At 40.6% G+C, this 24288-nt stretch overlaps 1 protein-coding gene across 1 annotated transcript; it reads left to right on the plus strand.

Annotated features, from left to right (window-relative positions):
* Positions 1 to 1970: 1970 nt before the first annotated feature.
* On the plus strand, positions 1971 to 2438 carry LOC113272917 (glucan endo-1,3-beta-glucosidase 3-like). Its single transcript, XM_026522704.1, has one exon. It carries the CDS (start codon positions 1971 to 1973, stop codon positions 2436 to 2438), a length of 468 nt encoding a protein of 155 aa, XP_026378489.1.
* Positions 2439 to 24288: the final 21850 nt, after the last annotated feature.

The following is a 24288-nucleotide window of genomic DNA, read 5'->3' on the forward strand; positions in this document are numbered from 1 at the left end:
CTTCTACCGTACGAGTACAATTGAAATAATTGGCTTGAGATTTTATATCTGCGATAGGCAAGATAGAAAAGAAGTCACAAACATCTTCGTCTCATCGTTTGTGATTCCACAATATCTTTTTTCGCTGCGACGATTAAGATTATTGTGAGGTGATTGATAATACTAAGTTGTTCTTCGGGAATATAAGTCTGGTATTATTGATTGGTTCCTGTTCACCTTGATTTATCAAAATATGGAACAAAACTGGTAGGTATATTCGTGGGTGAGATCATCTAAGGGAATCAAGTACGTAGAATCCTGCTGGGATCAGAGACGTAGGAGCATAACTGTACCTTGGATCAATGTGAGATTGATTGGAATTCAACTACAGTCCAGACCGAAGTTAGTTTGGAGTAGGCTAGTGTCTGTAGCGGCTATATACAATGTGTGTTCAATCTGGACTAAGTCCCGGGGTTTTCCAAAATTCTGGTGTTTGTGTTATTTCTATTCCGCATTATATTTGTTTATATAATTGAAATAATACAGGTTGTGCGTTGTTCAATCAATTAGAATATCCGACCTTTTGGTTGTTGATTTAAATTGATTGACACTTGGATATTGGTCTTTCGTACCATCCAAGTTATCTCTCTTTGATAAAGACTCGCAGATTTCTATTTGCTTGAGTATATATCAAATCGAGAGATTGAGATATAAACTCGTTGATATACTTTTATCTAGATTGAGTCTGACTGTCTAGTTGATTATCTAGAAAAGTATATTGGAGTTTGTCCATACAGATTGCTAGGCGAAATATTGGGTGTGGTTGTTAGACCCCTACTTTTTCAATATGAACTGTAACAAATATACGGTTGGTAATGGTAATCTACTAACAAAACGTAAATACATCAAAAGTAATTTAAAAACATACAGAGTGATTTATGGTTGGAAAAAAAATTCTATTACAAACAGTAATGAAAGTTACGGTTGGTCTCGATTAACAGCTTACCAACCGTAAAAAGTGTAGTAAATATTGCCATGCACATGATGAATTACAGTTGGTAACTACTGAACAACCTAATCAACCGTAACTTAGTTACGGTTGGACTCGAAGAATCCGTTATTAACCGTAACTGATATTACGATTTGGTTTTCCCCAAATTTAACCAGTTACGGTTGGTATTCAATATTTTACGAACCGTAAATAAGAGTTACGGTTGGTCACGAGCAAAATTCCAACCGTAAGTTCTTCTGAAAATTTAAAAGTTCTGATTTTTTTACGTACTTTAGATAATTTTGAGCGAAAAAAAGCTAATGGGAACTAATTTAGAAGTATACCTGGTCAATTTCAGGTTCTGGTTCTTCAGTTTCTTGGTTAATTTCTTCAATTGATTGAGTTGGACCTTCATTTTGGGTTAAAACATCTCTACCCATCTAACAAATACTCCATATCCGGATCCCCATCAAGAGGTATGGAGTATTTGTTTTCTCTATCATATAGAGATTCACCCATCTCAAATTTGTTACTGGAATCACTCATTTTGGTTGAGTGAATCAAAACCTAGGGTTTCACAAATATCACAAAATTTTTTCTTTTCTTCTCCTCTAAACTTTTGTTTTTTTTTTAATTATAAAAATCTGATTTTGTTTTGATTTAGAGTTAATATAAGTGAAAATTAATCATTAACACTAAACTAAGTTATCAACACTAAACTAGATTATTAACACTAACTATGTAAGGATTTATTAGTCTTTTTCAGGTTTTTTTTTATAACGGACACTTGAATTTACCATGTAATGACCCTTTTTGTCCTATTAGGTTCAGTCCCTCTAATAATTCCTTCAGCCCTATAACAAGATTCATAACGATGCAGCGTGTTGTATTTGCTTTCGAATGGGGTCCTTGTGTAACTTATTGGCCTTTATCGACATACATGATTTTTGTAATTAGATTTTTGGCTATGATCTTCCGGAATGGATTGTGCCCCCACTAAATGTTTGTTATGGGTTCGACACTGGGTGTTTTAGTATATGAATTGTCCATGGCCTTGTTAGCTGCAGGTTCTGGAGTTGTATTAGCTAGTGATGACATGCCGACATATTGTGTAGCAAAACCAGATGGGGTCGTCGATCGGAATGTGTTACTGGATGCACTCAACTGGGTTTGTGGTAAAGTAGACTTCTCCCTTTTGTTGCAGGGTCAGCGATATTACGAACCAGACACAGTTTCAGCACACGCCTCCTATGCGTTCAATGAATACTATCACCAGAGTGGACGGTTAACGGTAACATGTGACTTTAACGGAGCGGCTATGGCAACTACTACAGACCCGAGTCACGATACATGTACTTTTAGGCGCGGTCGTCATCAGTCAGCACCTACTGTATCACTTGGTTGGAGTCTTCCAGTGAGTGGTACTGGAGCAGTATTATTGGTTGTGATGACTTTGATTTTATTCTAGTAGTATCTGTTAGAGGCAAATGTCAGTTCAGCAATTATAACTGCTGTTGGTATTTTATGTAGTAGCAATTAAGCTGGTGTAGTGTAACCAGCAGTTCAGTACTGTTGTGTGCTTTATCTTCTTTCACTTGTATCTGATTGGAGCTTCTTGAGAAAGGGGTTTAGTAATGGCTTCTTGTGATGACTTTGATATTATTCTCATGTGCCCAATTATTATATCAATAACCCAATGCTGCTTAATATGGGTGAAGATTCTCTGTCATGGAATGCAAGTAATTCTTTTTCTGTGAAGTCTTGTTACACTGCCAATGAGTTTGAGAGGTTGCTCAGATTTTCTTGTAAGAATTTGTGGATTTATGCATACATTATGATAATCCCGTGAAGTTGAGTGAGATTTGATTACCTCTGTTGATTTTGGTATTAATTAACCAAAAATGATTATCCACACCAACGGCGGATCTGCTTGGTAAAGAAGAAGAGAGTTCTCGGAGAGAAGGATGAAATCCAGGGAATGTTCAACTCCAGATTGATTTTTAACCGTTCTTTCTTATCCATTGTTTTTGTCCGTACGATTAAATGTCTTTTTTGTTTTTGTTTTGTTCAATTACGATTAAATGTCTGATGTAACGATATGTGTCCAGATTCCATTTTAGGTTGAAGGGTATTTTGGGATGTTCAAAAATAAATATTTTATTAATTCACCGTAGTTATAACGGAAGGGGGTTTTACCTATTATCAATTTATAGAGAGGTAATGCAAATTAGCTATTTATTTTAAGGGGGAAACACAAAATCCACCTTTTCTTTTTGGCATGGACCCGATGTTACAATGCTGCTCCAACTTTAGATAACTAAGAAATTTAATTGTCATTACTGGATGCATTCTTTGTAAAAAAACCGTTGAATCTAATTCACATCTCTTTTTACACTGTGAGGGAACAAGGAAGATTTGGAAAAATTTTCTATCTAGCTTCAGATTGGTTTGGGTTTTCAGAGTGGATGGTAGGGCAACTATGTGGGAATGGAATAAAAAGAAAGGTAAGAATAAGAAACTGCAACACAAGCTTTGGAGTATGATTCCGTTTCCAATCTGGTGGACATCGTGGAATGAGAGAAATAGAAGACTTTTACAAGGCAAATATAAACATTGGAAGTTGTTGTTAGATGAAGTTAAATGCCTTCTTCACAATTGGTCTTTAGGAACTTATATCTTTGGCTCTATTTCCCTTGACATGGTCCTGCATAATTAGATGGCATAATAGAGTCTGTTTTTAATTGACTACTAGTTGGCATTGTTGTTTTGTACCTCTCAGGTTTACCGCTGCTTCGTGGCAATCTGATTTCCTTTTTCTAATATATTCTAAGTAAAAACAATATCACTATATAACGAAGACTTGGTACGTTTCTATTTCTTGTTTGTAAAAATCTCATGTTACGAATCGGTAGACATGTTTTAGTTGATTTATCGAGTGTCAAGGCTTTATTGCAGTGTGCTTAGGTGATACGCGCACACACATTGAAAACCAGTTGATGTATTGGTAGAGGCTAGACAACCGTAGGGATCAAGTTTTTGGTGTCTTCACATGATGTCTTGATTAAAAATTTAAAACTCGTAGACTATTTTGGTGGTGCAAAAAAATAATCCTAAGTTTATTTCCGACGAAGAATGAAAAGGTTTTTTTTTTCATTCGGACGTTAGTTAAAGTTAGAATACTTGAATCAAAACGGGTATATGATTAAGGTGTTTAAAACATAAAGCGGCTCAACTCACCTAACTAGCAATAATTCATTTTTTGTCTTCTCTGAATATGACTCATTATCTAGCTTGACTGACTCGTCGACCCATTTATTACATCTGGATCTAACTCGTTACATCCAATTCAAAAGGTTAATAAAGATAGAATATAAGTAAACTTATTCTAGCAAATTATACACAAAATAGCACATAACTCTAACAACCCTGAGTCAGATGTGACGAGGAAAAAAAAACAATAATCTGACATTTGACTTGGACCAAGACCGAGTCAGCTTCAGATCATGAATCAGATCCAAAGCAAACGCCTAAACATACATTGGGTTGTGATTTGTTTGGTTTCCAGTTAATTGATGATTTTTTCATGGATTATAATTTAATACTTACCTAATGTAACAGGTCCTACAATCATATCGGTACCCACGTGTTGTAATTTATCCATCCGACAATTGCTAGTCACGCGTGTGTTTATTACCGGACCACGACTTTCACAAACCCCAAATATAATAGTCCATACTAAGATTCAGTAATTAATAGAAAAGATATTTGAATATCCAATAATTTAAAGCATAAGAATCTTAAAAATAATTTAGTTTTGATATCTCTTTAACAATAGTAAGATTTAGTAATTAACGAGGATATTTAAACATCTCTTGCAACATATTTTTAGAGTAAGAAAATAATTTTGTATTTATTTTTAATTCTATATATAAATCATCATTTTCCGCCATCCATGTCAAATATTATGTATATGTAATAGTATAAGTTTTATAGAAGAATACAACTTGATTAACAATGTCAAACTTCATCAACCCAGCCAGTTGGCCACTCATCCTAACAGTATTCACTTTTGTGATTTTAACTCCAAAAGAAATAGTTGACGAAAGAACGATTTCGAATGTCTTGAATAAAGCAATAATCAAAACCATTAAGGTAAAACATAGTTTACATTTGTTTATACAGTAATCTCATGCTTCTTAATATGTTACATATTGATTGATTTTTATGATATAGGTTGATAAAGGTGAGATCATCGATTGCTATGATATCTACAAACAACTTTCTATTAATCATCCTTCGCGTTATAATCATACCATACAGGTTCAACACATATTTTTCTTCATATATATTTTATATATACACTAATATGTTTTTTTTTCAAACTCTAAAGACGTTGTTTTGTTTTATTGATATATATGAAACAGATGAGACCAAGTATATATCCGAAAAATATAAAATTGGATAACATGGGGACGCTTCAACTAACATAAACTTGGCATAAGTATGGAACATGTCCACATGGAACTATCCCTATTCGACGGAATATTGGAAAATATTACTGTTGATGGTGGTTTTTAGTTAGGGTTAAATTTGTAAAAGTCTATCTACCTGACCCGGCATAGTAGACATTGATATGTCTATATTCCGCAAGGAATTTGGAGAATATATCAAAATCTGATGAGCACCTATGACTCTCTTCATATTATATTGAAACTCAAGCTCCTAGATGAATTGTTCAATAAGATAGAGCCTAATGAGTGCATAATCTCCTAGCTACATTACTCACAAATGTCGGAGCCTCACTGAGTACTTATCCTGTGTTATGTTCCCCGACAGAACCCTTAATATCGGTATGGCATGACGGATTTGTGTTCACTCGCAGCAGAGTAGTACGGATTTCCAAGTACCAAAGTTAAGGCCCTTGCACAAAGTACTCAATCAGGGAGCATACTGCTCTCTGTAAATAAAGAATTATGTGTCAAACACATAGAATTCAATCAATTTTGTGATAATTCACAAAATTCATGAATCTGACTAATTTGCAAAAATTAGGGTTTTGCGCCATGCGTAGTATATTGGGCCCCGTTAGTCGAAATTATGCTCAAACAACTAAACAATTGATCCGCCGCGGATTAGTAGGTGCAAAGTCCAACTCAAAATCAGAAAGAAAAGAATAACGGAGCCGCGGAGAAGGAGCAGTGATGAGAAGAAGTGTGGCCGTACCATAGGCCAGCCGGCGCCACTTGGCCACGCCCCATGCTGCCTAACTGGACCTTATTCCTCTGTCGACCAATCAGGTCGCTTTAAACTTGCCACACTCACATGAGTTGTGGTTGGGCCCATACTTGCCGGCCATATTCCCCATCGACCAATCAGGTCGCATTAAACCTGCTACGCGCACCAAAAGGGTAACCACGCCCATGCTTGGCCGGACCCCTACTTCTATTAGCCAATCATGTTGCTCTAAACCTGCCACAACATTAAAAGAGGTGGAAATTGCATCAAGTGGTTTCCATGCCAAATTGGCTTCCCAAAACCGCGCCAACATGCCAAACGAGCATGACAAGCGCACATGCCAAAGCGGCATGCCAAAACATGCCAAACGTGCATGCCAAACGCACATGCCAAATGTGCCACCTTGCCGCAATAGCACGCCAAACGTGTCAACACGCCATAAATAGCGCACCTACGTGCCAACCCACTTTCTATTCGTAGCCAACGCCACAACAGACTTCAATTTGGCCATCCTAACCAGAAGCACGACCATGCTCTAGTGGCGGCTGATGAAACCCTAATTTCTAGTCATGGCATAAAACTATGCCACCTCGGGCCCATAACATGCCACAAGCCGTGCGTACTTAGGAAACCTTGAAGAAGGCGCCAAACCATATCCACTCGTGGAAATATTTTCTCTTGTGGTCGTTTCTACATGGTGGCCTGCCTATGGCTCCTATGGCATAACTCTGGCACCGTTTGTATAAAACGCCATGCCACGGCCACTTACAGCATGTCGCATACTAATTAGGTTTCGACTTGCCAAACCCTAATTTAGGCAAAGTTGTTACGCCAACCAACCTAAATAATGTTCCACAAAGCATTGGGATTGATGTGGTCACTGAAACTGATGTTGCCACACCACATTGGAGTCTAACACCAATGCGCCAAAATCTAGTAGCCATGGCTACGCCAGACACTACTTGCACCATCGTGCCGCTGCCATGCACAGGCTATGCCAGACATTCTACCGTGCCACTGGCATGCACGGACTATGCCAGCCATGCTGCAGTACCACTGGCATGCGCTAAAGGCGCCACTATACCATTGGCATGTGCCAATGGCGCCACTGTGCCATTATCACGGGCCAATAGGATGTATCCATAATCAATGGCTACGCTTCCTCACGAGATACAATTTCAGCCTTCCAAGTTCGCCACCGAACTGACGGGCTTGCGGCAAGTTTTAGGCGACCAGCCGAGATAAGCCAAAAACCACCACATGCTATCTACCTGCGGCAAGTCTCTTGACTTTGACTTGCCACACGTAGCAAACTGTTGCATGTTTTCCACGAAAACACTCGAGACATGAAACATGTCACAAACTGGGGGATACTCATCAGGATATTGGTCTGGCGGTTTACATCATGCGGCGTGCAATACTCCCGTTATAAGAAAGTGTCGGGAAGCGGGACAGTTAGTGGAGGCAAGAAGTAATGGGTGTAAAGGGATCCACTTTCTTCATCGTGGAAGCACGGTTTCTGACGGTTACACGTTATTTCACTCTTCCATCACTCAATCATTCCCACTTCCTACGAGACTAGAATACGTTTAATTATGACTTGTATAAATAGGTTTCACCTATTTCCACCAAACAACAAGTTTTGGTCAGAAAACAACATAATATCTAGAAATCACCAAAGAACTGATAGCTTTCATTCCGCAAGCCAGTTCCACTTTCTGATACAAGTCATAAAACAGTCACACCTTTAGAATTAACCATTCTGGTCTTAACACTTTCTTCGCTCCCCTCCCTAAGACCAACCCTTCTCCTTTACTTTGTGACCGAAGCAAGCCTAGAACGTCCATTTCTTGGTTTAGGCCAGGATTGTATAGATTGATCTCTCGAATCAAAAGTACTCACGTGCAGTGCATTGTTTAGAGTTTAGATTTGTTTCTCATCTACACACCCGAATTTACCAAAACCGGCAGAAACAGTTTTCACCCACAAACAATTGGCGACCACAGTGGGAGACTAAATCTCTCGGTTGCAAATTCAATTCTAATTTCATTTTCATCCCAATTGGTCTTAGGCCAAATTCAAACCCATTTTGAATTTCCTAAATTTCTCAAGATGGTTGATCTTAGGAATGCTTCAGAAACCCTCAATCCCAATTTTACTTCTCCTAGCACCGAAAATACTCCACATGTTATCCCTGAATATATTCTTTCATTCAAAACCATTGTCGAGGCTATGGAGTCTCGATATTTAACAATTATTCATGACTTGACGAAAATCCTGAATGATATTGTCGAGAATCAAGCTATTATTGTCAAGACGCAGGACGGAGTATTTACGCTTTTGAAAGCGCTCACGGATCAACTGTCAAAGGAACCAACGCGTATTCATTCTATAGGAAACGCTATCAACCATTCATTTTGGATCAATGCTGATGGTGGTAGTACTTTTTCCAAGATTCATATTCCTACTCCTAGTGAGGAGGATGAAGCCAATGGTCACGCTGAATGGAAAGGTATCCACCAAGCTAACTTGTCTGCTCATGAAGATCAAAATATGTTTCCTCAAGATCAGAAAGAAGACTCGTGTGATTTATCACGTTCTCATCAGAGTCCTCGCAATGAGAAGGTGATTTCATTATGTGCATTCTTCCTGGAATATATCAATTCCCATATTGCATCAGAAGCTGCTAAGAGACCCGCTGCTGCTTTACTCAGTCGATCCGAACCGTTCCAAAATGAAGAAGCTCGTAAAGACGCTCAGGAAAGTAGGCGTCTTTCTAATAAAATATCAAGACTCCAGTCAATCGCTAATGAAGGAAGAAATAGAAAAACTCCAGCAGCGGAACAACAACCCAAACGTGTGGCACCAACGCATCATATGGCTTCACCCCAGAAGGTCGCGGCTAAGCTTCCTGTGAAACAACAAGAAACTGGATATGTTACTCCAAATTTCCCGTTCCCGATCGAGAAAGTAATCAAACACCTGGAAATTCAAGATGAGGCCATCAAACTACCTCCTGCTGGGCGCCTACCAACTGAAGAACAAATGGAAAATCCCAAGTATTTCCATTACCACAGGTTCATCAATCATCCTAACATTGAAGGCAATGCTCTGAAGCGCATCGTCCAAGAAAAGATAGATTTAGGGGAATTGCGTCTGAGGACTGGAGATCCTCCGTCTTTTCGCGGATCGGCATAAAAATGTTACACAGACAATAAAGGACGACTGGGGGCTTCTCGCGGCCAAAATTGCGTTACACAATAAACTTGGATTTGCAACCTGAAAATTCAGTTTTGTGGAGAGACCCCCAAGAGAATAGAGTATGTGGCCGTATCAGACAAGAGAAAAAATGGAATGACCAACACTATGCGTTACATCCTCTACCGCCGACACCAGCAAACACCAGAAGCATCCCCTCTGACGTGAAGCCTCTTATTACCAGAGCCGGGGCCGCCGCTACTCCTAATATTTCTTCGAGCATGATGCCTCCAATCATTACCAGGGCTTCCACCACTTCTTCGTAAGGACGCGAGGCTGGAGGAGCCAGAGGAAATCAATCTTTCCCATCACCATTATCGATTTGAGGGTGAGACATGAAGTTATTTCCAAGACTCATACGGACATGACCAAAACTCAGAAGTATCCGCCTCAACATTCTCTCTAGAAGCCGCTCCGCTTCAATGCTTCGATCCAGAAGGCGCTTCAATATTCTCTCCAGAAGTCGCCACTCCTCTCTGTCAAGGATCGTGATCACAACCATTCAAGGTTCGTAGTTGTGGCCACCATTTGATCCATCTCTCCAAAGCTCGTGGTCGTGGACAGTTTACTCGCTTACACGTCCAGCCGATCCCTTTGCTCCCATGGACGCCCATGCAATTCCTGCCAACCTATTTTGTTTCCACGACAATGTAGTCTCTTCGGATCACATCTACTACCAAGAACTGTTGTTGCTCGTTTGTTGATACCAGCCAGAGGTTTACCATAACAACAACCACTACAAATCTCAGGAGACACGGTCAACCCAAAAGTCATAGCCACAACGAGGTCATGTACTCTTAAAATGTGTAGTGTAAGGATATCATCACCTCTGTTCCTAGATGGAGTGTGAAACACTTTACGAGGCCCACGGCGGATCCCGATCTTACTCAGAGAAAACAACTTCAGTAACCAAAGAGAAGTGCGACTAGGACTTCTCATCGCGGTCCATCCCTGACAATAATCAAGCATTCATGAGATAACTCCAGAGACGCGGCTGAAACATTTTTCTTGAAGAGACAAAGGGAGCCACGATTAACGACATAACTCTCTCACTGCTACCTCTTCGTTAACCATAATTTTTCCTCCATGAGATGATTCCAAGAATCCCAGCATCACATCCAGAAGAGTACAATAAGCTTGTATCAAATACCATAAGCGTGGATTCAAGGCGATGCAATTAAAGTAGGCTACAGTTGGGGACTAAAGCCTCCTTCAGGTTTAGATGTTTGAACGTAGTCACCTTACCAGTGAATGCAGTAGAAGCATATCTTTCACGATAAAATAGGCTCAGGATAATTACACATGGGGACTACCAACATGGGATGCTTTCACTCCCCTCAACCAGGTTATTTCTGATTCCAACATCAACACTGCCGAAATTTTACGATCCGCAGAAATTCCTTAACATGAAGCCATACACGTGCATCAAAGACTCCAAAAGCATGCCACAGAGATACATTCACATATCCGACAACACCACTAGATCTAACAGAAGTATAACTTGGGACTGCTCACCGCATCCCATTCCATACAACAGTTCAAGATTCAGAACATGGTTCAAAGGATGTCGCAGCACATCGGCCACGGAACGCTCTCAGCTCGTCTACTTCACCCAACGGCTCCAGAAGATTTCGACCATGCAAGCATCCACAACATATCATCATCGTAATTAGAAACTCCAGGCACCAGATAACCCAAAGTCAAGGATGGACCAACAACACAACCACAATCTCCAAGATTAGCCCTAACATGATCATTGTCGAACATATATTTCATCCATCCATCCCAAGAGTGCAATAGAGTTTTGGTAAATTTTGAAATCTACTGGAGAGGTCAGATACTCATTCTTCTGGAGTCAGAAGCTTATTACACATTCTGGTGAAGATCGATGGTACTGTTGAGTGGCTACATGCGCAAAATGGAAAAGAGCACCTACCTTGAGTTCTCCTGGCTCGCCTTGCTGCTGATTACAACTACAGAAGATTGATTTTTTGTTGTTAATGCTCGCTCTACCACCGCTAACAAATGACGAAGAGGAGACGGACGCTGCAGACAAAAGCACGAAGTTGGACGAGCAACAAAAACAGAAGAGGGTCGATACCCTTTTCATACAAATGAAGTTTCTAGAGTTTGAACAGAAGCATGATTCCTCCTTGCTCCATAAACGGGACTGGGCGTATCACACTCATGATCCATAGCCGAACAAGCCGTGTGCCAATATCTCCGCTCCATGGCCGAACCAGCAGTGCGCCAGCACGAGGAACACCAGCCGCTCAACCTCCAACGCTCCGTGGTCAGGTCAGCGCCAACGCTCCATGCCACCAGTACTCCGTGGTCAAGCCAGCGCCAACGCTCTGAGCACCAACATCAACATTTCGTGGTCGAAGTTGCAGAACCATCAGCGCTTCGAAGTTGTAGCACCATCATCACCGCTCTGTGGCCGAAGTAACGGCGTCATCCACCGTTCCACGGACTGAAGCCATGTGTCGTTTTCACCATCCCACAGGCTGAAGCCAAATGCCATTTCCACCGTTCCATGAACCAAAAGCCATCAACACCATCTCCATCCTCCGGCTCTACGGTCGAGCCAAAGTTTTAACGCCATCTCTACCTGTCCGGTGGTTAAGAAAACGAAGTTGTTTCCACAATTCCATGGACTAAAGCCGTTTCGACCCATTTATTACATCTGGATCTAACTCGTTACATCCAATTCAAAAGGTTAATAAAGATAGAATATAGGTAAACTTATGCTAGCAAATTATACACAAAATAGCACATAACTCTAACAACTCTGAGTCAGATGTGGCGAAGAAAAAAAAACAATAATCTGACATTTGACTTGGACCAAGCCCGAGTCAGCTTCAGATCATGAATCAGATCCAAAGCAAACGCCCAAACATACATTGGGTTGTGATTTGTCTGGTTTCCAGTTAATTGATGATTTTTTCATGGATTATAATTTAATACTTACCTAATGTAACAGGTCCTACAATCATATCGGTACCCACGTGTTGTAATTTATCCATCCGAAAATTGCTAGTCACGCGTGTGTTTATTACCGGACCACGACTTTCACAAACCCCAAATATAATAGTCCATACTAAGATTAAGTAATTAATGGAAAAGATATTTGAATATCCAATAATTTAAAGCATAAAAATCTTAAAAATATTTTAGTTTTGATATATCTTTAACAATACTAAGATTTAGTAATTAACGAGGATATTTAAACATCTCTTGCAACATATTTTTAGAGTAAGAAAATAATTTTGTATTTATTTTTAATTCTATATATAAATCATCATTTTCCGCCATCCATGTCAAATATTATGTATATGTAATAGTATAAGTTTTATAGAAGAATACAACTTGACTAACAATGTCAAACTTCATCAACCCAACCAGTTGGTCACTCATCCTAGCAGTATTCATTTTTGTGATTTTAACTCCAAAAGAAATAGTTGACGGAAGAACGATTTCGAATGTCTCGAATAAAGCAATAATCAAAACCATTAAGGTAAAACATAGTTTACATTTATTTATACAGTAATCTTATGCTCCTTAGTATGTTACATATTAATTGGTTTTTATGATATAGGTTGATAAAGATGAGATCATCGATTGATATGATATCTACAAACAACTATCTCTTAATCATCCTTCGCTTCATAATCATACCATACAGGTTCAACACATACTTTTCTTTATATATATTTTATATATACACTAATATGAATTTTTTTCAAACTCTAAAGACGTTGTTTTGTTTTATTGATATATATGAAACAGATGAGACCAAGTATATATCCGAAAAATATAAAATTGGATAATATGGGGACGCTTCAACTAACACAAACTTGGCATAAGTATGGAACATGTCCACATGGAACTATCCCTACTCGACGGAATATTGGAAAATATTACTGTTGATGGTGGTTTTTAGTTCAGGGTTAAATTTGTAAAAGTCTATCTACCTGACCCGGCATAGTAGACATTGATATGTCTATATTCTGTAAGGAATTTGGAGAATATATCAAAATCTGATGAGCGCCTATGGCTCTCTTCATATTATATTGAAACACAAGCTCCTAGATGAATTGTTCAATAATATAGAGCCTAATGAGTGCATAAGCTCTTAGCTACATTACTCACAAATGTCGGAGCCTCACTGAGTACTTCTCCTGTGTTATGTTCCCCGACAGAACCCTTAATATCGGTATGGCATGACGGATTTGTGTTCACTCGCAGCAGAGTAGTACGGATTTCCAAGTACCAAAGTTAAGGCCCTTGCACAAAGTACTCAATCAGGGAGCATATTGCTCTCTGTAAATAAAGAATTATGTGTCAAACACATAGAATTCAATCAATTTTGTGATAATTCACAAAATTCATGAATCTGACTAATTTGCAAAAATTAGGGTTTTGCGCCCTGCGCAGTATATTAGGCCCCGTTGGTCGAAATTATGCTCAAGCAACTAAACAATTGATTCGTCGCGGATTAGTAGGTGCAAAGTCCAACTCAAAATCAGAAAGCAAAGAATAACGGAGCCGCGGAGAAGGAGCAGTGATGAGAAGAAGCGTGACCGTACCATAGGCCAGCCGGCGCCACTTGGCCACGCCCCATGCTTCCTAACTGGCCCTTATTCCTCTGTCGACCAATCAGGTCGCTTTAAACTTGCCACACTCACATGAGTTGTGGCTGGGCCATACTTTTCGGCCATATTCCCCATCGACCAATCAGATTGCATTAAACCTGCTACGCACACCAAAAGGGTAGCCACGCCCATGCTTGGCCGGACCCCTACTTCTATTAGCCAATCATGTTGCTCTAAACCTACCACAACATTAAAAGAGGTGCAAATTGCGTCAAGTGGTTGTCATGCCAAATTGGCTTCCCAAAACCGCGCCAACATGCCAAACGAGCATGCCAAGACCACATGCCAAAGCAGCATGCCAAAACATGCCAAACGTGCATGCCAAACACACATGCCAAATGTGCCACCTTGCCGCAATAGCACGCCAAACGTGCCAACACGCCATAAATAGCGCACCTACGTTCCAACCCACTTTCTGTTTTTAGCCAACGCCACAACAGACTTCAATTTGGCCATCCTAACCAGAAGCACGACCATGCTCTAGTGGTGGCGGATGAAACCCTAATTTCTAGTCATGGCACAAACTATGCCACCTCGGGCCCATAACATGCCACAAGCCGTGCGGACTTAGGAAACCCTAAAGAAGGTGCCAAACCATAGCCACTCGTGGAAATATTTTCTCTTGTGGTTGTTTCTACATGGTGGCCTGCTTATGGCTCCTCTGGCATAACTCTGGCACCGTTTGTATAAAACGCCATGCCACGGCCACTTACCGCATGTCGCATACTAATTAGGGTTTCGACATGTCAAACACTAATTTAGGCATGTCGCATACTAATTAGGGTTTCGACAGCCATGCACAGGCTATGCCAGACATTCCACCGTGCCACTGGCATGCACGGACTATGTCAGCCATGCCGCAGTACCACTGGCATGCGCTAAAGGCGCCACTATACCATTGGCATGTGCCAATGGCGCCACTGTGCCATTATCACGGGACAATAGGATGTAGCCATAATCAATGGCTACGCTTCCTCACGAGATACAATTTCAGCCGTCCAAGTTCGCCACCTAACTGACGGGCTTGCGGCAAGTTTTAGGAGACCAGCCGAGATAAGCCTAAAAGCACCACATGCTATCTACCTGCGGCAAGTCTCTTGACTTTGACTTGCCACACGTAGCAAACTGTTACATGTTTTCCACGAAAACACTCGAGACATCAAACATGTCACAAAATGGGGGATACTCATCAGGGTATTGGTCTGGCGGTTTACATCGTGCGGCGTGCATTACTCCCGTTATAAGAAAGTGTCGGGAAGCGGGACAGTTAGTGGCGGCAAGAAGTAATGGGTGTAAATGGATCCACTTTCTTCATCGTGGAAGCACGGTATCTGACGGTTACACGTTATTCCACTCTTCTATCACTCAATCATTCCCACTTCCTACGAGACTAGGATACGTTTAATTATGACTTGTATAAATAGGTTTCACCTATTTCCACCAAACAACAAGTTTTGGTCAGAGAACAACATAATATCTAGAAATCACCAAAGAACTGAGTTTTTAATCCGCAAGCCAGTTCCACTTTCTGATACAAGTCATAAAACAGTCACACCTTTAGAATTAACCATTCTGGTCTTAACACTTTCTTCGCTCCCCTCCCTAAGACCAACCCTTCTTCTTCACTTTGTGACCGAAGCAAGCCTAGAACGGCCATTTCTTGGTTTAGGCCAGGATTGTATAGATTGATCTCTCGAATCAAAAGTAATCACGTGCAGTGCATTGTTTAGAGTTTAGATTTGTTTCTCATCTACACACCCGAATTTACCAAAACCGGCAGAAACAGTATTCACCCACAAACAATTGGCGACCACAGTGGGAGACTAAATCTCTCGGTTGCAAATTCAATTCCTAATTTCATTTTCATCCCAATTGGTCTTAGGCCAAATTCAAACCCATTTTCAATTTCCTAAATTTCTCAAGATGGTTGATCTTAGGAATGCTTCAGAAACCCTCAATCCCAATTTTACTTCTCCTAGCACCGAAAATACTCCACATGTTATCCCTGAATATATTCTTTCATTCAAAACCATTGTCGAGGCTATGGAGTCTCGATATTTAACAATTATTCATGACTTGACGAAAATCCTGAATGATATTGTCGAGAATCAAGCTATTATTGTCAAGACGCAGGATGGAGTATTTACGCTTTTGAAAGCGCTCACGGATCAACTGTCAAAGGAACCAACGCGTATTCATTCTATAGGAAACGCTATCAACCATTCATTTTGGATCAATGCTGATGGTGGTAGTACTTTTTCCAAGATTCATATTCCTACTCCTAGTGAGGAGGATGAAGCCAATGGTCACGCTGAATGGAAAGGTATCCACTAAGCTAACTTGTCTGCTCATGAAGATCAAAATATGTTTCCTCAAGATCAGAAAGAAGACTCGTGTGATTTATCACGTTCTCATCAGAGTCCTCGCAATGAAAAGGTGATTTCATTATGTGCATCCTTCCTGGAAAATATCAATTCCCATATTGCATCAGAAGCTGCTAAGAGACCCGCTGCTTCTTTACTCAGTCGATCTGAACCGTTCCAAAATGAAGAAGCTCGTAAAGACGTTCAGGAAAGTAGGCGTCTTTCTAATAAAATATCAAGACTCCAGTCAATCGCTAATGAAGGAAGAAATAGAAAAACTCCAGCAGCGGAACAACAACCCAAACGTGGGGCACCAACACATCATATGGCTTCACCCTAGAAGGTCGCGGCTAAGGTTCCTGTGAAACAACAAGAAACTGGATATGCTGCTCCAAGTTTCCCGTTCCCGATCGAGAAAGTAATCGAACTCCTGGAAATTCAAGATGAGGCCATCAAACTACCTCCTGCTAGGCGCCTACCAACTGAAGAACAAATGGAAAATCCCAAGTATTTCCATTACCACTGGTTCATCAATCATCCTAACAGTGAATGCAATGCTCTGAAGCGCATCGTCCAAGAAAAGATAGATTTAGGGGAATTGCGCCTGGGGACTGGAGATCATCCGTCTTTTAGCGGATCGGCATAAAAATGTTACACAGACAATAAAGGATGACTGGGGGCTTCTCGCGGCCAAAATTGCGTTACACAATAAACTTGGATTTGCAACATGAAAATTCAGTTTTGTGGAGAGACCCCTAAGAGAATAGAGTATGTGGCCGTATCGGACGAGAGCAAAAAGGGAATTACAAACACTATGGCGTTACATCCTCTACCGCCGACACCAGCAAATACCAGAAGCATCCCCTCTGACGTGACGCCTCTTATTACCAGAGCCGGGGCCGACGCTACTCCTAATATTTCTTCGAGCATGACGCCTCCAATCATTACCAGGGATTCCACCACTTCTTCGTAAGGACGCGAGGCTGGAGGATCCAGAGGAAATAAATCTTTCCCATCACCATTATCGATTTGAGGGAGAGACAGTTTGTTCTTGCCAAGATTCATACGGACATGACCACAACTCAGAAGTATCCGCCTCAACATTCTCTCCAGAAGCCGCTCCGCTTCAATGCTTCGCTCCAGAAGCCACTTCAATATTCTCTCCATAAGTCGCCACTCCTCTCTGTCAAGGATCGTGATCACAACCATCCAAGGTTCGTAGTTGTGGCCACCATTTGATCCATATCTCCAAAGCTCGTGGTCGTGGACAGTTTACTCGCTTACACGTCCAGCCGATCCATTTGGTCCCATGGACGCCCATGCAATTCCTACCAACCTATTTTGTTTCCACGACAATGTAGTCTCTTCGGATCACATCTACTGCCAAGAACTGTTGTTGCTCGTTTGTTGATACCATCCAGAGGTTTACCATAACAACAACCAGTACAAAGCTCAGGAGACACGGTCAACCCAAAAGTCATAGCCACGACGAGGTCATTTACTCTTCAAAGGTGTCGTGTAAGGATATCATCACCTCTCTTCCCAGAGGGCGTGTGCAACACTTTACGAGGCCCAGGGCGGATCCCTAGCTTACTCAGAGGAAACAACTTCAGTAACCAAAAAGAAGTGCGACTGGGACTGCTCATCGCGGTCCATCCCTGAAAATAATCAATCATTCATGAGATAACTCCAGAGACGCGGCTGAAACATTTTTCTTGAAGAGACAAAGGGAGCCACGATTAACGACATAACTCTCTCACTGCTACCTCTTCGTTAACCAGAATTTTTCGTCCATGAGATTATTCCAAGAATCCCAGCATCACATCCAGAAGAGTACAATAAGCTTGTATCAAATCCCATAAGCGTGGATTCAAGGCGATGCAATTAAAGTAGGCTACAGTTGGGGACTAAAGCCTCTTTCAGGTTTAGAGGTTTGAACGTAGTCACCACCTTACCAGTGAATGCTGTAGAAGCATATCTTTCACGAGAAAATAGGCTCAGGATAATTACACAAGGGGACTACCAACATGGGATGCTTTCAATCCCCTCAACCAGGTTATTTCTGATTCCAACATTATTACTGCCGAAGTTTTACGATCCGCAGGAATTCCTTAACATGAACCCACACACGTGCATAAAAGACTCCAAAAGCATGCCACCGAGATACATTCACATATCTGACAACACCACTAGATCTAACAGAAGTATAACTTGGGACTGCTCACCGCATCCCATTCCATACAACAGTTCAAGATTCATAAAATGGTTCAAAGGATGTCACAGCACATCGGCCACGGAACGCTCTCAGCTCGTCTACTTCACCCAACGGCTCCAGAAGATTTCGACCATGAAATCATCCACAACATATCATCATCGTAATTAGAAAGTCCAGGCACCAGATAACCTAAAGTCAAGGATGGACCAACAACACAACCACAATCTCCAAGATTAGCCCTAACATGATCATTGTCGAACATATATTTCATCCATCCATCCCAAGAGTGCAATAGAGTTTTGGTAAATTTTGAAATCTACTGGAGAGGTCAGATACTCATTCTTCTGGAGTCAGAAGCTTATTACACATTCTGGTGAAGATCGATGGTACTGTTGAGTGGCTACATGCGCAAAATGGAAAAGAGCACCTACCTTGAGTTCTCCTGGCTCGCCTTGCTGCTGATTACAACTACAGAAGATTGATTTTTTGTTGTTAATGCTCGCTCTACCACCGCTAACAAATGACGAAGAGGAGACGGACACTGCAGACAAAAGCACGGAGTTGGACGAGCAACAAAAATAGAAGAGGGTCGATACCCCTTTTCATACAAACGGAGTTTCTAGAGTTTGAACAGAAGCAGGATTCCTCCTTGCTCCATAAACGTGACTGGGAGTATCACACTCATGATCCATAGCCGAACAAGCCGTATGAAAATATCTCCGCTCCATGGCCGAACCAGCAGCGTGGCAGCACGAGTAACACAAGTCGCTCAACCTGCAACGCTCCGTGGTCAGGTCAGCGCCAACGCTCCATGCCACAAGCACTCCGTGGTCAAGCCAGCGCCAACGCTCCGAGCACCAACATCAACATTTCCTGGTCGAAGTTGCAGCACCATCAGCGCTTCGAAGTTGCAGCACCATCATCACCGCTATGTGGTCGAAGTAACGGCGTCATCCACCGTTCCACGGACTGAAGCCATGTGTCGTTTTCACCATCCCACAGGCTGAAGCCAAGTGCCATTTCCACCATTCCACGAACCAGGAGCCGTCAACACCATATCCATCCTACGGCTCTACGGTCGAGCCAAAGTTTCAACGCCATCTATACCTATCCCGTGGTTAAGAAAACGAAGTCGTTTCCACCATTCCATGGACTGAAGCCGTTTCCACCATTCCATGGACTAAAGCCGTTTCCAGCATTCCACGGACTGAATCCGTTTCCACCATTCCACGGACTGAAGCCGTTTCCACCATTCCACGGACTAAACCCATTTCCACCACTCCACAGACTGGAGCCAAGCGCCATCTCTGCTGATCAGTAGCCTGATATACACATTTTTGTGTCTACTTTGCCCTCAATGTCTGTATTGTTGGAACTCTATTTTTGTACTAATATTGTGTTTTTATGTATTTTTAGGAAATAAACATTTTTGGAAAATTCGGCTCGAAAAGTTGATTTTGGCACCCGGTGGACAAGTGTTATTCGGACTCTCGCTTTTGGATAAGGGGTAACCTAATTACTAAGGGGCACCCCCAGGTCACCCCCAAGGCATCTGCTATTCGCACCCCATCTCAGGATAGGGGGCATATCATCTTCAACATTCAAATTCGTGTTTTGGCGGGAAAACCATTTTCACTCCTGACAGATTTTCAATCAGCAAAATGAAGGTGTTTTAGGGAGATTAAATCGCTCAAACTTGGTAGGAAGATGTGATATGGCATGAGGAACACACTATGGGCAGTGGGTTCGATCAGAAGTGGCTGGAAAACGCGTGATGATCCTTGAGCCCAAAACAGAGCACGTGCACTGTAACACGAGCAAAAATGGAGTTCTTGTGTGCATGAAAGAGTCCTACTAGCGTTGGAAGAGTGTTGAGGCGTGGAGAAGACATTTGGGAGCGTGCATGATCAAAGTTAACGCGTGCATGGGATTAAAAATGGAAATTTTCGTTATTATTGGCAGCCGAGAATATTTGGATTAAATGGAGAATATATGCAATCAATGGTCGGATTTTTGGCTCCAATTCACTATAAATACAAGGCAAAACAGTTTGGAAAAGGGTGTCTAGAGTTTTGGGAGCTAGGGAGAGCTAGAGAAGACGAAATCAGAGTTTAACAAAACTCTGTTTCTGCTGCTGCATGAAGATGAACACGAAGAACAATAGACTGTAAGAGACTGTGGTTCTTCAACAGTGGCAGCGACAGTGGAGTGTGGGTCGTAGTTTCCCAAAGACTACAACATTTCATATGTATCGTTCTTGTGTGACACTTCCTGTGGGTCGCACATTAGCTGTTTCCACCATTTTCTCTTCTTCTCATCATTTGTAAACCATTTTTGAGCCATAATAAATTATTTTGAGAGCATTTATACTATGATGAGATAATTCCCTCGTAACCAAGGCAATGGAGGAAGCTATTCACGCAACATAAATGGGTAACTATTTCATTTAATTATATATTTCACCTAATCGCTGCTTTTGCAGAGTTTTAAATTGTTTTAATGATTGTCTTAATTATTTGTTATTCAGTTTGATAGGTTATGCTTGGTTTAATCTCTTGATAATCTATGCTTAAGGTTTACAAATAATGTTTGAGAATCTGTATGATTGATAGTGAATTAAAGATAAAAGAGGACTTAAGAATTGAATAGAGTTTTGATATATTTATCATTCAATTTTGCGTAATAGTGGAATCTAGTGTCTTGGTTACCTCTCGCACCCATTGTTAATAATTTTGTATATAATTTTATTAAATTTTTAAATTTAATCTTCACAAGTCCGAGAGTTTGAACCTCATTACTACAACCCACAAAAAATCATTAATCATTTTGGCGCCGCCGACGAGGATTTGTGCTTAGGTAGAATTTTTAGGTTTTTATTATTTTTTTTACTATTATTTGTTCCTTTTTACGTTTCTTTTTGTGTCTTTGATTTACAGGTTCGAAGTGGAATACTAAGGACTTGGGAACAAAAATCTTAAAGCTATAAGCTAAAAGCTAAAAGAGAAGAAAAAAAAGACATAATTGTTTTTTAGGATTTGTAAATAGGCTTTATTTTTCGTAATTTTTATAATTTTTGGACTTTTTATTTGGACTTTATTCTGGACAATTGGACTTTATTCTTTTTTTTTAACCCTACGGAAGGGTATTATTAAAAAAGAAATTATATAAATTGTGTGCAGGGAAGGACGACGATTACTATATCGTCTCGGCCCCTCGGGTTCGTACATGACATAGGAGTCGTGACCCGAGTCGACTTCAACGGTTCATCCCCCGTCTGGTACATGAGGTAAGTCCATCGAAACACTCGCGAATCTCCTGTCAGCGGGTTTACTGTATTCCTTAAGGTGATTCATTGATTGAGGACGAATTTGGACTGTTTTTAAATTCCTAGTAAAGGGCAAGGCCTGGCCAATACAAGATAAGGGTTCGGATTTCATCACCGCTCCCTTCTTGCCCGCCTTAGGAAAACGAAACCTAACGCGAACCCAAGCTTTAAAATTTGGAATAGAACGAGACCGATAGGGTAACGAGCTTAATAGGAAACTCGTTCGAAAAATATTGGTTGCTTTTTAAGCACACTTCAAAGTTCATGATGGTTTCTGTGAGTTGAATGCGTGACTGCGCCGCCTTCTAATGCGGTGATGCCTTGGGTATCAAAGCTCTACTAAGCTTCCCTCGCCTCGATTCAACTTACATTAGCTTGGATTGATTCCAGAGGGGTGTGCTCAAATTGTAAAGAATTCCTTTTCGAAGGAATAAAAGTTGGTCTAGAAAACAATTTAAGTGAAGCCATCATGCTTTTTGTTTGCTAGAAATCTTTAGGTTTGTTTTGGTAGAGTCGAGTCGGCCTTGTTTGTGGTTGTGTAGAATTCCCTTGCAATTAAGAATGTCGAACTGGTATGATAGAAGCCAATACAATGAGTATCGACCTGAATTTGAATATGGACGTCATCAGTTTTATGACCATGGTGGGAATAGTAGTTGGGAACGCCAACCTTTTCAAGGTTATGGTTCATACCATGGTGAGCCCAATTACTATCCACATGCGAATTGGTCTTACGAGCAAGAAAATCAGGAACATTGTAGTACTGGTTATTCGTTTTTGGAAACTAGTCCTGATTATGATATTTCTGAACCTGTTCCATCTCTAGAAGAGACCCAACAACGGATTGAAAGGACGTATAAATGTTTAGTTGCAATTAATAGTTCAAAAGAAGAGTGTACACGATATTCTGAGATGATAAACGAGAGTGGTGAACGTATAAGTGTTATGCTCAGTGAAATTCAGGCACGTCTAGAGGCAGAAAATGAACAGTTGGCTAATGCTGCTCGAAATAATCTAAATTTCCAAAATAGGGTTTCTAATTCTACCCTTGATATCAATAGTGAATATTTGCCTAATTTAGAGGACGAGGTTAGAATTGGTAACACTACTTGTTTTGATAAGGTTCGATCATTTTCATGTTATTATAGTGATGATTATGATGAGGATAATATTGATGAAGAACATGAAATATGTAGGCATAGTGATCAGGAATTTGTTACTCCGATTGAGCTTTATAATGATAGTGTTGTTTCTAATACAAATCCAAATAATTTTAATAATTATTCACCTATTCAAAAGGATGTGGATTTGACTAGAGATACCACCGTTTTAGACGATGTAGTTCATGATCCTTTATCCTGCAGTATGTTGGATAATCCATTATTTGATGTGCCTATCAGTGAATCGGAGGAGGTAACTATGATTAAAACCTTAGTTTATGAGCCTTTCTCTGATAATCCTTTATATGATTGTGATGATGGTTTAGAGGAAAGAGTTTACCCTGAGAATACTGTTTTAGATTCGTACGATTTAGAAACAATAGTCTTAGATGAACTCGTAGAGATTAATGAGGATGATCCTGACTTAGAAAAATCAATTGCTCATTTTCAGGAATCTGATGACCTAAAAATTAGGGAGATTGTGACTAGTCTAACTAGAGACACTGAAAACTCTAAGTTTGGGGGTGATTATCAGTCTCCAGGTTCTTTAACTCTTAGAAAGTTCCCTCGTGTAGGACTTGACATTTGTGCCTCAACCATCTTACAAGATTATCTTCGTACACTTTTACCTGAACCTAATGATGTCCAGAGAGAAGCTCAGTTGTTATAAACCCATCCTCTGGTTGATGTGGTTAACCCAGGCTATGATACCCAGATTGACTTTGTTTTCCCACCAAATAGTTTTCTTCCAACTGTGGGAACGTTTCAAATGAGTCGAATATTAAGTTCTGAGACTAAACCTAAGTACTTTAGGTTAATAGAATCGACACATTTTCCTAAGAATGACTACTACTCTCAATGTGGTCAACTTTGTAAGTCATATCTGATTGACTTAGAGGATCCGCAATTATTTAGGTTATTACTTCGTGATTCTAAGTTCGTATTTGAGTTTTTACAGACTCTAAGACCTAGTGATTCGGATCCCATCTATGAAGAAACGCAGCCAATGAAAATATTTTATTTAGACCCTTTAATAGAACCTGAACCTGAACCGCAATTAGCGATAGTTTTCAGGAAACTAGGTAAGGGCATGCTATTCTTGTCCAT

This window comes from Papaver somniferum, chromosome 4, assembly GCF_003573695.1.
Source record: "Papaver somniferum cultivar HN1 chromosome 4, ASM357369v1, whole genome shotgun sequence".
Taxonomy (NCBI): Eukaryota; Viridiplantae; Streptophyta; class Magnoliopsida; order Ranunculales; family Papaveraceae; genus Papaver; species Papaver somniferum.